This window comes from Cyrtonyx montezumae, unplaced genomic scaffold, assembly GCF_038088225.1.
Source record: "Cyrtonyx montezumae isolate F1298 unplaced genomic scaffold, pur_monq_1.0 scaffold_6, whole genome shotgun sequence".
In the NCBI taxonomy this organism is placed as follows: Eukaryota; Metazoa; Chordata; class Aves; order Galliformes; family Odontophoridae; genus Cyrtonyx; species Cyrtonyx montezumae.
Window position 1 is genome coordinate 5829482 of NW_027072067.1, and position 16830 is coordinate 5846311.

The 16830-nt window shown below is 35.9% G+C and overlaps 1 protein-coding gene across 1 annotated transcript in view; it reads right to left on the reverse strand.

Moving 5' to 3' along the window:
* CACNA2D3 (calcium voltage-gated channel auxiliary subunit alpha2delta 3) overlaps positions 1–16830 on the reverse strand; it is a 392330-nt gene that overhangs the window by 83229 nt on the left and 292271 nt on the right. The window contains exons 18-20 of the mRNA XM_065749768.1: positions 6760–6843; positions 1564–1635; positions 1252–1313 (exon numbers count right to left, since the gene is read on the reverse strand). Of these exons, the coding sequence (XP_065605840.1) occupies positions 1252–1313; positions 1564–1635; positions 6760–6843 (218 nt within the window). The remainder of the gene's footprint in view (positions 1–1251; positions 1314–1563; positions 1636–6759; positions 6844–16830) is intronic.

The following is a 16830-nucleotide window of genomic DNA, read 5'->3' on the forward strand; positions in this document are numbered from 1 at the left end:
AAATTTGTTTTGTGTTGTTTTTTTTTTTATCTACCACTGAAAGAATTCAAATTTCATGAACGGGATGGAGGATACACGACTCTTCATATGGAAGGCATACGCATGATACCTCCTGGCATTCATTCATTTAAGGCAGTTATCTCAGGTTAGGATCCTGTCAGTAATCCGTATGACTGAAAAAGCATGGGCTCATACTTTAAGGATATGTAGGGGCACCAAACCCAAGAACACACATGATGCAATCAAAAGCTCAATCTGGAAATAGGCTGAAAGTAAACATCTTTGACATTTCAGCATATATTTTAATAAATGTTGCCCCTGCTGTCTTCCTGAAACTATGTCCTCATCCCATCATAACTACATACAGATCGTTTTGAAAGAGTTTTCCTACTATTATTTCTGTCCTAAGGATCAGAAGCCACACTGCATGCGTATGTGTAGCCACACATCTGTTTACTAAATAGGGTAAGAATGACATTCCACAAAAATTACACTGAGTTTTACAACACATGTGTGGATTTTAAGAAGAATAAACACATGCATCAGAGATGAGAAATGTGCCTATATATATTTTTTTTAAATGTAGCTTGAGTTCCATGACGTATTTCCATTGAAGAAAATTTCAGTTGAGTATTACATCTATCAGTCTACTCCTTTAACCATTAGGTATAGTTAATGTTATTTTATTAATCAATTATTTCTAACCCAAATATGAGCTTTTGTAAAGCAACTTCTTGCCTTTTTGTTTTTGCTAAGATGCATGGCAAAATAACATGGCTGCCTTGCTCAGTTTTATTTACACTAATACACTCTAGGTAGTTCAGAGAAACAAAACATCCAAACCTCAAATTAGAAGTGAAATACTATCTCATTTTACATTACATTTTGTTGTTGAAAAAAATCAAAATGAGGCTCAATATGTAATTACTTAACTGGATTATAGTATTTATAGCTCTCTAAGTACTTGCGAAAGCCTTTCGTGCAACGTAAACCTCAACTGAATATTTTTTTAATGAAACGTAAGCCATGACAAACACTGCAAGTTTGCCTGTGTTAGCTTGCACAAACTTTCCATCCCTGGAAAAGCTGAAAGGAATGCTAGTAAGCTCCTTTTCCTTGCTATTTTCAGCACTGTCCAGGGATATTTTATTGTCAGGTTTTGCTGATGAGCTTTTAATGAGTTCTCAAGCTCTGTACAAATGCAAGTCCAATGAGTCTGATGAAGTGACCATTTATTATGGTAGGCTCTACCTGAATGGAGTGCCCTTGATGTCTGTATAATAGTAGTCATTTGTCATCACCAATACTCGTTTCTAGATTCAGAACAAGAAAGTAAAAAAGGAAGGGGGAAAACAGTTAGTTTGCCATAAGAAAAGTGTAAAAAAATCAAGCAGTTAGTGATAAAAATTACAAGCAATGTATACATTCAGGGATTGAAAAAATGTACCAAATTGAATAACATTTATAGTAATCAATCTTAAAAGTTGCAAAAAATAAAAATAAAAACCGCAAACAAAACCCTGCTTGCTTTGTTATTAGCCAGAAGGATATTTCAAACATTACCCCCTTGTCCACTGTCTTCTTCACTTCCATGGAGAATTTCCCTGTTTTACGATTCACCATTGCATTTCGAAGCTAAAATGAAGAAAATGTGTGTCAAATCCTTTATTTGCATTTTCTGCAATTCTTTCAGCTCTTTGGTACATTCACTTGGCCTAAGCAGTACTCTCTCTTCATTTTGCAGTAGTTTTCTGCACGCTGAACAAAACCCTTACAGATTTTATGGTAGCCTGTATAGGCCAAGGCTCCTGCTACAGAACTTCAGGCAAACTGTGGAAGTGTGAAAAGCAAGAGTTCTCAGCATCTTTCACACTAAAATAGCCCTTCATGTAATAATCTGGATTTTACACAGGATAAACAGTTTAACTGAAAACTATTATGCAGTTACTATAGAGGAGGTTAAGGACTAGACTTGGTGCCTGGAGTTAGACCAGAGCTCATTTTAAAATACTTCATAATCATATAAAAAAATATCAAAGGAAAAAGAGAAAAGTCAATTTATGGCCTCATAATTAATTCTGCTTCAGCTTTATTCTCTACATTGGGTTGCATCGCAAACCATCATGAGAAACTACATCCTAACTGTATCAAAAACTGCAAGAAGTAGTAGAAGCATGACAGCCACTGGATCAGTAACCTATTACTGGAACACACAGCTACAGGACAGTGTGATTTACTCAGGTGGCCCACAGGGCAGTCCTTGCAGGGCAGTGAGCTTTTAATGGGACCCCTAGGTCAGTCACAGAATTTTTAACCCCTTTCAAATCATGTTTCATTAATACATAAAACCAAAATAACTATTTTTTCAAAGAGAGAAAATTCAAACTAGCTATGGAAAACAAAACATATTCAAACTATTTATACGTAACGATTTACCTTCTACTCTGCAGGTTAAATCTGTTCTTATCTGGACTGCCACAGTGGTCCAGTCACAAAGGTGTCTTCCTTTGCTCTCTGAGGCCTGAAAGACTTCTTCCTTGTACCCTTCAGTAACTTTATCCCAGCTTCTGCTTGAGTTCCAGGATTTGTGTTGCAAATGCCTCACACATCATGTCTAATTGACTTTCCTTAGCATTATCTATTTACTCCACAGAAAAGGAAAGACTTCCTCCCAGAGGACATAAGTTGGCACAGTGTCTCTTTTAGGGGAACATGCCATGACTGTTCATCAGGACCCTGCACCAAAATCAAGTGAGGTGTATCTAGCAAGGCACATTTCCATACCTCATCTGAGAATGGGGACTCTGGGCTTAAACTGGACTACGACTGGAATAACTCTCTTCTGTTGCTTATCTGTCTGAATACAATTTTGGACATAGTGTTCTTCCAAAAGAATTTTCTCCTGTTTTTTCTGTACTTTGTGTCTTTCATTGTCAGATTGGGCAGTTCAGTCAGATTTCTATCAAAATTTGTGAAGATAGTCATATCAATGCACTCTGCAGACTTTCTGAGTTAGTAGAGTGAAAGAACACCCAAACCTTCCAGTGACATATCTGGTTTTATTTTCATGACAAAGTTGTGCATGGCTGACCAATCAAAAACTGCAAACTTTGCTGCTCTTTAAATTTAATTCTGGAGCATCTACATTTGAATTAACAGGCTTACTCTTCTAACAGTGAGTGAAAAGGATAATTTTAACTGGGGGTATGTATAAAATAAAGCATATATTTTACTGTAGATTTTATTTTTAACAATACATAATAGGCAATCCTGGAAATATTTTCCCATTTCAAGTTTTGTGGTTTTGTACTCGCAGAACTGGTATTAATTAGCCATCTACTTTCTAACATTTACAGAACAGTTCCATTTATCTTTAACATGGTTTTCATTTTTCTCCTATTGGTGCCTGCAGTTGTCTGAGACCCATTGCTGTAGCAAGCCTCAGGCAAGTCATAGATTTATGAAAAGGGCCTCCAACTCTCAGTAGTGTTTAAGATCAAGTCTGCATGTGAGATTTAGAGTTTTACTTTCTTTGTTGGGTTTTTTTTGTTGTTGTTTTTTGTTTGTTTGTTTGCTGTGATTACATTTCTTGGCTTTGTAATCTGGTTTCTCAGCTCTTCTGCAGTCCCATCTTCCTTCTGAAGTGCATAAAATAACCACTGCCTCAATTGGCTTCAAGCCCCAAAAGATTCATTCATGCTTTTTTATTAAAAGCAAACAAACAAAACAAATAAAAACAAAAATAGCCCCACCAACAATAAGAACAAATCTTCATTCAGCTAGAAATCATGGTATATAATAAAATGAAGTAGAAACAAGATGGCAGGTACTCCAACCTGGGAAATTATCAGATGAATACTTATCTGCACCAATTCCACTTCATAGCAAAAAAATTTCTAAACCTATCTCTGTCACATTTTTCCTTATTGGATCTTTGGATAAAACCTATTTCTTCACCTTTTCACAGTGATATATATTGCTACCCTTTCAACTAAATGTCTTCCAATCAGTTGCTAACAACCTAGTTTCACTGCTTTAGTAAGAGATCATTCTATATACTTGTAAAATCAATCAACCATTGAATTAATGTAGTAAATAGTAAGCAACCTAATCAGCCTCAGTGTTTAATGGAAGAAAAATATTCCAGTTGTATTCTATGTTGCTAAAAGCAGCTCTATAAATACATGAATTATTTCCCTCTATATTTGAACACAAAATGCTTTACTACTAAAGCTTGGGAAAAAACAAAAACAGAGTATCTCTCTAGATCTAATATCATTAAAGACTGTCTGTAGCTCTGATATTCTTTTATTTCATACTACTTTCTCATTTATTTTGCTATTAGTGTTTTGGTCAGTAAGCCCCTCCAATGGCCTTAGAAACATAGTATAAATGATTGGCTTGTATGTTATTTCACAAAGAATTTGCAATGGTACCAAGTTTACTTTTAAAAATAGCTGTAAAAATATGACTTGTGGTTTTTTTCCTATTTAGATAATTACATTAAAGTGTCCACTTGTGTGTGACATTGCTAAAATAACAGGAAAACATGAGGAATGCTAACAATTTTTTTCTACAGTACTCGACATATTCTTTTTACCAAAAACACTTGGTCATTGATCATCAAACAGTAAATGCTTTTATGAAACTGTCGTTGTTCAATGCTACAATATTTAGTTATTTTCTCTCATGTATTAAATATTTCTCAAAATTATTTATTATTTTATTTTATTTTATTTTACTTTAATTTATTTATTTTTAACTATTACTTACTAGACACTGGAGTGGGGTCTTTTCTACAGATGCAATTTTCAATTTAGTTTATTTGCAATCAGTATTTTTTCATTGAAATGTTGGAAAGCTACTTGTTTCAAAGTTAAAATTAAAACTCACTTTTAAACATTTTTATGTTGGAGGGAAACACAAATTTTATGTAAATACCTTTCATCAGAATGTGAAATTTAACTTCTGTAGCCTCCAGGTTGTAAAAATTCAATTTTTGTTAGAAATTTTCAAGAAATCTGTCTGGGATTTTTTGAATCAAAGGGAAACACTTAGAGAGAGGTGAATCTGGACTTCTTGCTTTCATGTGCATTCAGAACAAATCACAATTAAATCACAATAAAACTTAATTTTCAATGCCTGACAAATGCTTCAATGTTACTTTAACCAAACCACTGAGTTTCTATTGAGATATCATTAATAATGAATGATTAAAACTGTACAAATTAAACAGATAAATTAGTGGGAGAAATAAAAAGGAACGAAAACAAAGAGAGATGAAGAAAAACAAATACATGAAGTTTTAAAAGCTGTACTTAACTACTGCAATAACATTTGAAAGAAGAAACTTTAAAAAGGTCATTTGCAGAGGAACTGATTGAGTAATATGCTGTCAAAGATAAAAGGTAAGGTATGAAGTCAGCCTGATTGCCAAGATTACAGAAAGCTGATACAGGGCACAAAAATCTAACGAGGAAGTCTTAAGTAGTGTACACACAAAAAATCATGCAAAACTACACAAGTGTTCCAAAGAAACACTCCAGTGAAGAAGTTTAAGTAAGGAGGTAAGATGGCTTCCTATGAAAGGATGAGGACAATCTATCACCTGATGAAACAGCCATTGCTAAAAACATAAATGAACTGTTTCACTATTCACAAAGAGGGTGGGGGAGAGGGGGAGGAGTGGTAGATAAATTTCTCAAGGAGAAAGAAAACAAAGACTTATGTTTGAACGGGAATCAAGAAATTAGTACACTTGGAAACTGACAGAACTCCAGGGGCATTTGTACGTGATCCATCCCAGATTTAGGAAGGACATAAGAAAGTAAATATGGGAACTTCCAGTGGATATATTCAAAAACTCTGTGGAAAAGCAGGTCTAATGCATTATTGACATTTGAGAAGAGATCTAGGAAACATCTATGAAAAACATAGACTTGTAGTTTTGACTTTGGTAGTAGGGAATTTATGGGGAAAAAAAGCTAAACTACAAGATAGAAAGGGGAACACCTGGAAAGTTATGATTTAATTAAGGACAGTCAGCATGGATTCACACAAAACAAATCATGCCTAACAAATCAGATTTATTGAGGAAATAACAGAAAGACCAGGCAAAAGCTAAGCTATGGACATAAGGAAAGCTTTTGATACAGTATTGCAGAAAAAGCTAAGTTTGCAAGATAAGAAAGAATGAGTGAATCACAGAGTAGATGGAGCACTGAAAAATGAGTTTACCAGAACGAACTGTGCATGTAACAGCTGATAGACACGGAATGAATTTTTCTGCAGCTACCCATATGTCTGAAATTAGGAGTTTTGAGAGAATCTTCTATGAGTCTGCTCTGAACAGAGAATCCAATTTTCTTATTCATATGAATTTTGTACGTTAAGGAAAAAAAGTTATCATTATTTCCATTAAGGAAAGCTGGGTCTCCTAAAGAGAAGTTAAGTACTTTCCTTCATATCTGAGCTGCAGCAGTTGTCTGGATGGGCCCGAGAGAGATATTCTCTTTCTCTTGCTATCCAGCAAAAATATACAACAGGATGCGTAGAGCATGCAAGTTGGGTGATGAGTTTTAACAAACATACAAAGAGTCTGTGTTAGTGGTGCATTTGCATGTACATATGTGCAAATCAATACAAAAACAAAGTCACAGAATTCTGAACCAGCTAAAGTGGGCTACTGTTTTTCTCTTCCTGAGAGCAGTCAAGTACAGTGTACAGAGTTTCTGACAGGGTTTTAAACACATTGCTTACCACATCATCTCTATCTTCCCACTCAACCTCAGAAAGATCCACACTACTATAGTTGGGCTTTCTTCGTTTCTTCCCTTCTTCATACTGGCATAAAAAAGAAGGAAATGTTTAGCACATCCTGATTTATTTGTAAAATCATTATGTATCAGATTACTTTTTTACTTTGCTAGATGTATGCTGATTGCATTTGGGAATACTACACCGTACAAAGTAGGAGCTTAACTGGTAGATAGTGTACCACACTGCTGCATAAATATACTCTGTGAAATAAAAAAAAAAATACTGTATACATGATTATTTGCATGATCTGTTACCATGATACAAAGCTGTTCTTGAAGGACACTCAGAGAAGTCAAACTCACTAGTTGTATATTTCTCCTCTCATATGGAACCCTACGTGAGACCTTCCTCTTGTAGTTTATGTTAAATGTCTCAAACTAACAATCTCAGCTGTGCAGGAAGTTATATTTGCTATAATCTTATCAAGAAAATGTTTACACATTTCTCTTTAAACAAGATAAGATGTAAGTCTTGGGAAGTATGGTGTTAACATTTGCTGATACTATGCTTTATCTAACAACTTCATGGGAAAAAAGTAATATACTAATAATTTATAGGGGTTTTTTAATCACTAGTCATTGTTACCCTGTAAATCTCACATTTTAAATAAACATTCTAGTGACAAATTGATTTGACACTGGGGAATTTATAATATAGGAAATTCTGCCCTCTGTTGAACATTCAAATGAGAGAGCCCACTAGACTAACAGAAACCCTGATCAGTGGAAGAAGAGAAGAATTTAGGAAGGTCTGAGAATAAACAATCTAAACAGATAAGAAAAAATACGAGAACCTATTTGAAATGCTTAAACATGGGAATGGATCTGTGTAATGTGAAATAACAGCCCTTTATCTTCTATTATGCAAATAAGGGGGAGGACCACCACAAGACTTTGCATGAGTTATGATGAGAGATGCTGAGAAGTGTGCGAATTACTTCAAATCAATTCTGTGACTCCTCAGAAATAAAATGTTTGGATAGAAATTGAACCAGTAAGGAAGAAAATATGGTTAATTCTCCTCCCTCAGGGCAGGACCAACTATACCACCAATCAAAGCTGTCAGTACTCAGCACTGTTTGTCACAGGTGGCAATGCAGTGGGAGCTTGCACATTGCAGAGAGGCCACAGAGAAAACTTAGACTCTGAGCATTTGAAAGGTTACTCCCATCCTGACATTTTCCTTCCTAAATTATTCTCATGTGAATCTCACCACTGATTTTGTAGGGTCACAGGGAGCATGACAAAGCTGCTGAATTGTAATCACAGATTTTGAGATACTGGAATAACAGTAATATTTCTGCTAGTACACAATCAACTTTTCCTCAACAGAACTTGGATACAGCTATTTCTAGAGATTAGTCCTTTGGGATTCTATGTGGGATAATATCCTGAGTCAATTCTCATTCTCATAAAAAAATCTCATTCATAAAAAAATCCTAGCTACTCTGTTGGTGTAACTCACACACTGACTTCTGGCAGTTCATTAGAATATAACAGAAGAGTAATTTCATACTTTTCTGCCCTTTGCTAGAAGTTCACATTCTCAGAACAAGCAGGCTACCTTCTTCTGGGCTGATGTTATTCAACAGATGGAATACTCAGAGATGTAAGGAATTTCCCATTTCAGTGCATGCCCATACACCAGACTGTGAATTCAAGCATCTCGGTGCTCCGATTAATTCTTGCTCAACAATTCAGCTCTGATAGCTGAAGAGACAACTGTATGCAAATACAGAAGTACAAAACTTGGAAGCCACTATAGTTAAATCTCACAAGAATAAAAAGGACAGGGTAACGCTTCACAAGCAGGACTTGATTTTGGTAGCTTTTTGTATTTTGCAAACCTCTAATTGTGGCCACAGCTATATCAATACTATCTTTAATCTTTACAAGGATTAACCAAGGCCACTTTTTATGGCTGCATCAATTAACCAAGCAAAGCTCTGGCCATATTTATTCACACCAGCATAGAAATTGTGGCAGTCAAGATCTGAAATACTGAGAGTTGAAAAGTGTTACATAGAAGTTAACTGGGATCATTTGAGTAGAATAAATGTGAAACAACTCCTGTACTGGTTCCAATGTTTAATTACATCCTTACTCACAGATGTTGAAGGGCTTCTGGGCTATACTGTGACACATGTGCAAGTCCTTACATACGACAATAGGAGTTGATCTTGTGTGTCTGACAGCAGAAGTGGGCTTCAAGTATATAATAAATAGCTTGTATCGTATTGATTATGGGGGGGTTATTTGTTTCAATTATATATATATATATATATTGTCCATATAAAAAGCAAGAACAAAATCCAAAAGCAACCAAATTGAGTTTGATGTTTGATAAAACATTCAGGGTTTTGCAGCAAAGCCCGAAATGGAAGTGTCCATGTCTTAAAAATTCAGATAAGTAGAAAGCAAGCCAAAATCCCAGTGCTTAAGCAAGCAGAAGACTCCATACACACTTGAATGAACTGAAAGTTTAGATCTTAAACCATATTTAGGACAGGAAGTAATGAAGTACTAAGCAGTATAACCCCTCATCCTGTTATTACATACACTTTAGGGGACTAGTGTTTAGTTCCTACATGGTGTGTGTTTATGATATAGTTCAAGAAAGAATGGCAGAGAAAACCTTCAATTTTGAGCAAGGACAGGATTTTGTTCTGATAACAGAAATAGCAGTTATTTCTATATCTGGGTATCTTTATTTACATATATTTTTTTGTGAAGATTACTCCTTACAGTAAATTTACATATGTAACTATGGCCTAAAACATAAATGCAAGTAGATCAGATGTCAAATTTGTCACATGAATACAATTCATTCTTCTCTAGATTCATTCTACTTTTATTGCTAAACTAATTTCTCAGCAAAAGTTATTCATGGGCACAGAAGCAATTCAACAGCTTTTAAAAATGACTTTCATCTACGCCATTTTCTTTGGTAGTATACTGAATCTAGCTTCATTTTTATCTCTGTCTGAGACTCCTGGGTGAAGTATAAAATACTGATTTAAGCCTGAAGCCAATCCCATTCGCAAGATTACTGTAAAGCACTGAAACAAATTAGTAAGGGATCCATTTGGGAAAGATAGAAACTAGGAGCTCTACCGAATTGCTCTGATTTAAGTGCAGGAGGAAAAGAGCTTGACTGTGTGCTGTTAATATACTTAGGCCAGTATAAAATGTGTGGTGATATTATAGAGTAGTTAAAACCTGAAAAAAAAAATGATAGCCAGTGAAATTTTTTAAAGATCTGGACAGCAAATAAAGAATCTTTTAGTCTGCTCAGAATTAAAAGCTAGCTCCAATGTTCTTTTGTTTGTGGAAAGAACAGGGGAAAAGATTTTATTTGGTAAGCAGAATGAGCTTTATCTTACTATCTTCTATCTGAGGCTTGGCCAAGCTGTTCTAGCACTGGGTGATTCAAACAATGTGCAATGTTGCAGTTTAAGGACTGAATCACATTTTATCACCATCTCCCATACAACCATTTACATGTGCCCTTCTAAAGCTCTTTGTTTTGATTTTTTTTCTTTTTTTAACACAACCAGTCCCAAACCATCTGCACTAAATACGATCGGCCACGTGCTTATTAAGTCAAAGTATAGCAATCTGATCACAGAAGGAGCAAGCTACATCTTAACAGCTGCAAGCCTTGGGTCTAAGGTGATTGCAATTTCTCAGACGTGCTCCATCTGGATAACGGGATGTATGAGAGTAAGTTACACTGATAGCATCAGAGCAAATTCAGATTGCCTTGGAAGCATTGCTAAACTTCTGTGAACTTGCCCAGCCCCATTTGTGGAATCATCATAGCAAGACAGCATCTAATAGAAGACAACCAAAAGCTTAAATCAGTAGAACGCTTACGGGTATCAAGTCTGAAACGAAGTTGCTTGCTGTACAGAGGTCCTTTTTAAAATATTATTTTTAAGTAACATTTTGATTTCCGTAGGAAAAGAAGAACTTCTCTTTCCAAAGGGAGACATTCATGATAAGCCTATTATTTAAGTCATTAATCCAGAAGATTCTAGGTTATGGTTGGCAGTGAAAAACAGTTATTTTGGATTCGTTTTTCATGCCAGATAGCAGGGAAAAGCTGCCACACTATAAAATTTCCAGCAATATTGAAGAGAAAAGCTGACAACAGGAGCCATATCATTCACTGGGGTGAAGAGTATATATTATGTTATACTCTTATGTTAAAGAGTATAAGAAAAACACAATTTGGAGTTTTCAGGAAGACAAAAAGCAGAAGCAATCAAATGTACTGCATAAACAGAAGAACCTTCTAGCAAAATAAATAAATAAATAAATAAATTAATAAATAAATAAAATCTTGTGCCACATGTATTTATATTTCTCTATTTATAACCATAACATATGTGTTTGCATTACAGATAGTGCAGAAATGTTTGAATCAATGAAACAACATATGGAAATACATAGCAGGAGTTAAAAAGCGAGGGAACAGAAAATAGCTCTAAGTCACACTTCTACAGCCTGGACAAAGAGCACATTGGTTGTGCTCACGTTTTCGGGTGGACTGCAGTTGACTTGCAGAGTAACATGTATGCAATTTACTAAGCTGAAAAAAAAAAAAAAAAACCCTCTCTATTTAGGATTTTATTTGCATTCTCAGGACCTTATCATTCGGGATTATGTAAAACTGGCAGCTGCTTATAATTATTTAGGGTTTGTGTAGAAATAATTAAAAACATCTGCCTTTATCTTAATACTACCAGACTTTAACCCATGAGCTCAGTTATACCTAACTTCAAAGCTGAAAGCAAAGAATAAAAGAAAGCTTCACATATTGCTAACAAATTTTCAGTGATTCATTTATATGTACAACCAGTTATTCAGCAGCCTTCAAACCTTTAATTATCTTTTAAATATATGTAATTTTGCGCCTCTAATTAGACAGCAATTTAATTCCCTCACAGGGATTCAGATGGGCTGTCTTTTTTAAAATGTAAACTCCAATAGGAATAATCACTGGCATTCAAGTGATTGAATTCTTCAGTTATTTAAATGAACATGAGGCATTTACACTGTTCAAATCATTTAAATATTCCACTGTCAGCTACAGCTGTAGAGTTTTATAGAGTCGCTGAATAAAGCAAGGGTAAGTGTAGGTTATCTTACGTTCCAGGCGGGACTCCCCAGAGAGAAATGAGATTTGCTGCTTATGAAAGGCTAACACTGCTTAAGTGGGGCATTAATGCTTCTCCTGAGACTTGCATTTCTCTGTTTTTCTGTATTAGGAGAAACAAATTTTCCCAGAATTTACAGCTACAAAAGACTTAATATTGGTCTAGCGATCTTTAAATACACCCAAGTCCTTCAGCTAAATGCAATGCATCATGATAGTCAACAAGTTTTAAATGGCAAATTATCCAGGCAGCTAAGCTGCCAACGTATCCCACTGATGGTATTACAATATATTCAGGGGCTTTGATTTCTATTTATAACACTTCCAATTAATACTGATCAAAAGCAAATAGAGATATGCATCATTTTAAAGAAAAGAATTTGTCATACAGCCATTTGAAAATTACCACTACTTGTCTTCCAGAGCTTATATTAATTAGGAATATCTGCCTCGGTTTCTTTGTGGGGATAGAAATCTTTGATCTCTATTCAGAAACATAAAATCCTTAGTTATCATAGATGTTATTAGATTAACAGAGGGATATCATAATTGACTTGTACAATTGGTAAAACGTTCCTCATTTTACTATCATATATATTAAAAAAAGGTAAAATGTGAATAAAATATGCAATTCGATTCTGTAACAGATATATTTCTTTAAACACACATATTCTTTAGTTCAGGAATCTGAGCTTCTTGGCCAGGAACTTTGAGCATTCTACCTTAAATGAACCTAATAATTACTGAAAATGAAATTCCTCTTTATTCCCTGAATGGAAATACAAACCCTACTGCCAGCTCCGAATCAGGGAAGCTGCAGACTTCACTAAAGCTACTAGTGGTCTTGTGCTCTTCGTTGAAAACCACATAAATATTGCGACGGTGGAGCAAAAGTAAAAGCCCCTATAATGAGATCAGATTCACAAAGATGTCCCTCTGTGAATACTGCAGGCACTGCTCATTCTGTGGCATTCTAAAACTTCTCTGTAACCCCACTGAGCCTTCTTCAGACGGCAGCTTTCCTCCAGCACCTCCGTTTAACAAACTGCACAGTGACAGCTTTGTAAGGACCAATCAGCCACAACTAACACAACGGCTGTTTTTCAGTACAGGTAAAAAGTCTGCATCTGTTAGTTATCCTTCCTTTGCCTTCATTGCATTCATTTCACTGACAATCTGTAGCGTGATGTATTTTGCTACTTAACTGCTAATGGAGTACCACCTAGCACACTGTGTGAGCAGAATATCAGAAAATAGGCAATTAAAGCTGGCATAACTGATACTGTCCTCGTGCGTATGTAAAGCTTTCAAGGAGATCTGTCCAAACAGAGTTCCTGTCTTGAAAATCTCAGAAATTCACTCAAACTCACAATCCTTTTTCTTTTTTCTTAAGAAAAAAATCATAATTCTAAGCTACATATTTTTTATATAAATAAAATAAATAATTCGAAATATTTTATTTAAAGTTACAACTTAAATAAGTATCATAAGTTTTAAAGAATTATCTCCTGGAGAATAATTTTCAAAAATCTCCATTGCTCTCTGTAGAAAATAATGGCTTTTAATTAAAAATGCAGCATTCCGGGAGCATTTTGATATGGCGCTAGTGGCATTTTCTTTCAAACAACATGACCGTCAGCTGCAGTTTCTGGAATTACCATGGAAAAATGAGAAAGAAGAAAAGGAAGGGGAGAAAAAAGAAAGAGGGATTTTCCTGTTCTGAAATCAAACACGAAACGAAAAAAAAACCAAACAACAACATTCAAAAGTAAACATCAAGCTTACTCGTCAATTGCTATTCTGTAATTAAAAACGAAATTAACAATGACAGACAGTGCTTTGACATAGACCAGCTCGGGGATACAGGCGGTTCTCAGCGCCCCAAGCCCCAGCCCGGAGCCCCGCCGGCCGGTGCTGCGGCGCCACCTAGTGGCCGCTGCCGCGCAGTGCAACGGGGCAGCGCTGCGGGGCGGGGGGATGGCGGCGAGGTGCAAAAAAGACCTTACAAGGTTGTTTTTCTTGTTTTTGTCGCTGTTTTGTTTTTGTTCTTCTTCTTCTTTTTTTTTTTTTTTTTTTTTTTTTTTTTTTTTTAATAATTTCCAAGGGATATCTTCTGCCCTAGTTATCGTGATCTGCATCCGGGCCTCCGAAACAGGAAATATTTAAAGCTGTTTGGAACAGCCTTCTATGAACGGAGTGATGACTTCATTGGACAAAGGAAGAGCTACTGATGTTGTCCACTTGGATCTTTGCAAGGCCTTTGACGTGCCCCCGCATTACATCCTTATCTCTAAGTTGAAGAGATATGGATTTAAAGGGTCGCATATTCAGTGTATAAGAAATTGGTTTTCAAAGTACTGTGCCCAGGCCTGGTGCCCCCAGCAAAAGAAAGACAAGGAGCTATTGGAATGGGTCCAGTAGAGGGCCACAAAGATGATCAAAGGGCTGGAGCACCTCTCCTCTGAAGAAAGCCTGAGGAATTAGGGCTAATTTAGCTAAGAGAAGGGTCCTGTGTGTCCTCATTGCAGCCTTCCAGTACTTGAAGGGAGCTTATAAGCAGGATGGAGACTGACAATTTTACACTGACTGATAGTGATAGGACAAGGGGGAATGGCTTTAAAGTAAAGCAGGGGAAAATTTAGGAACCTAATGTCTAACCTAAATTATTCTATTTCTATGATCTAATACACTGTCAATCTAAAACTCATCTCTAGTAATGGCTTTGAGAGAAGACTGCAACTGACAGCCTTTTTCAGGTCCCCCATGGCAATAGCCATTCATGTAAACTCCCATCCAGCACTGACTTGGAAGACTACAACTGTTACCAAAATTTCCAAGCACCTTACCCTTGGAAAGTTCTTTCCACACTGACCTCTGAAATTTGATCACTCCCATCATCCGACCATGTGAATGTTTCCTAAACTAAAAGCCAATTTTATTAAAAAAATAATAACAAATACATACACAAACATATGCATATACACTCACACTCAAACAAATAAAAAAGCACACCAAAAAACAGTACAAGAGAAGAAATAAAAGAGGAAATGACCAAGAAAAAAATCTGAAAATAAACCCAGCAGAATAATCAGCATAAGAAATGTAGCTAGCTTGATGATTAAATATACTGGTCAGTCTAAGATAAAAACATTGTCCAATGGGAAACAGTATTCCACAGGGAGTGTTCCCTATCTTGCCTATCTGCTCAGTGCTGCATAAGACAATTTCTTAAGAAGCAGCATGTCAGCCTCAGAACTAAAAGATACAGCCACTAGGGTTAGCAGCTCAGCAGTCAAGTTATGTTCTTGCTTTACATCATCATAGGAAAATATATCAATATGTAAGATAGTTTGGATTAAGTCAACAATCTATGTACTTGAATATGAACTCCAACCCATCCAAAATAATTTTAGGTACAAGGGTCTTCCTATTTAATTCCATGGACATTATATCAGATACAAAGAATACAATAACACTGTTATTGTATATACAATACAAAACTGTTAATACAAAACACTGTTTCTCAACATAGTCACCACTGTTAGCTATGCATTTTCACCAGCCATAAACAAGGCTCTGCATGTTGTGACCAAAAATATCTGCACCAGCAAGGATGACCCATTTTCACAGCTACCACTGCTGAGATGCACCACTCACTACCTCACTGTGCTCACATCCACTGTTTGGTCTCCAAAAACGTTCAGCAAGCATCACTGTATGCCAATGGGTGCTTTTTTTCTGCATGGAGTGATTCAGTGACACACCTTTGCTTCATACACACTTCCACATCAGACACCATTTTGTCAGACTGCCCCTCAGCTTTCATCTGTCACACAGAAACAAAATGCAATGGATTATTGGTGGGAAGGTTTAACCTCTACTGCCATCCACCAACAACAATCTGCCTCTGACACAGTGGACTGAGGTCATAAAAGAGGAGATGTTACTTTCAGAGCAGCCCTTGTATTGTGGGTTAGCTCTTCTGTCAGCTATCTGGTTCCAGTTTTATTTGCCTGTTTTCACATACTTATTGTCACAACATTCATAGAGTGTTTTGCCACTGTTACAGTGGTATTAGGAGTTGTTCTGAATTACCTAAGGGCTCAGGCCAGCAATCACTTCACTCTCAAAAACTCTGCTGAATTAAAAAAAAAAGACTCCCATTATACGCTTCTGACAGAACCCAGAGGTAAAAATGAGTCTTCCAAAAAATAAAATGAGCAGACCATGAGTATATATCACGATGACTTCCCTACAGTTGACAGCTTATGGGCAACTGCCCAATGTTCTGATTTTGAAAACAGAGACTCTTGTATAAGGTAATGAAATAAGTGCCTTCAAGATGTATGCTGGGGCTAGGGATAGTAATAGAAAACCAACTTCTACCTCATAAAAACAAGCCACCACAACAGAAATAAGGAAATCAGACAGCAGTCTTTGTCAGTATAATTGAAACTATCCACTGTTTCTGGATTTTATTACCTTCTGTATATTAAAATCTCTATTCTATAAAGAATATATACTATTATTTTTGGAACAATCCTTGAAGTAATTTGCCAGAAGTAAAAGGCACAGTACAGCAAATACATGTTGTCTAATTCTCGTAACGTAAATAGGAGAATTTCAACTACACGTGCCTATGGTTTTGCAAACATAGGCTGCTAGATGTACCTGTCATGCCTGAAGGTTTCAAAAAGCCTTTACATTATTAGGAATCAAGACAAGATCATGATTTTAGTATTATGAAAATTGGGAACAAAGAACCAATAAAACAAATGAACAACAACAAAAACAGTGCCTTTTTATCTACTTCAAAATGCTACTTTACCCCCATGGATAATTTTAATGCAG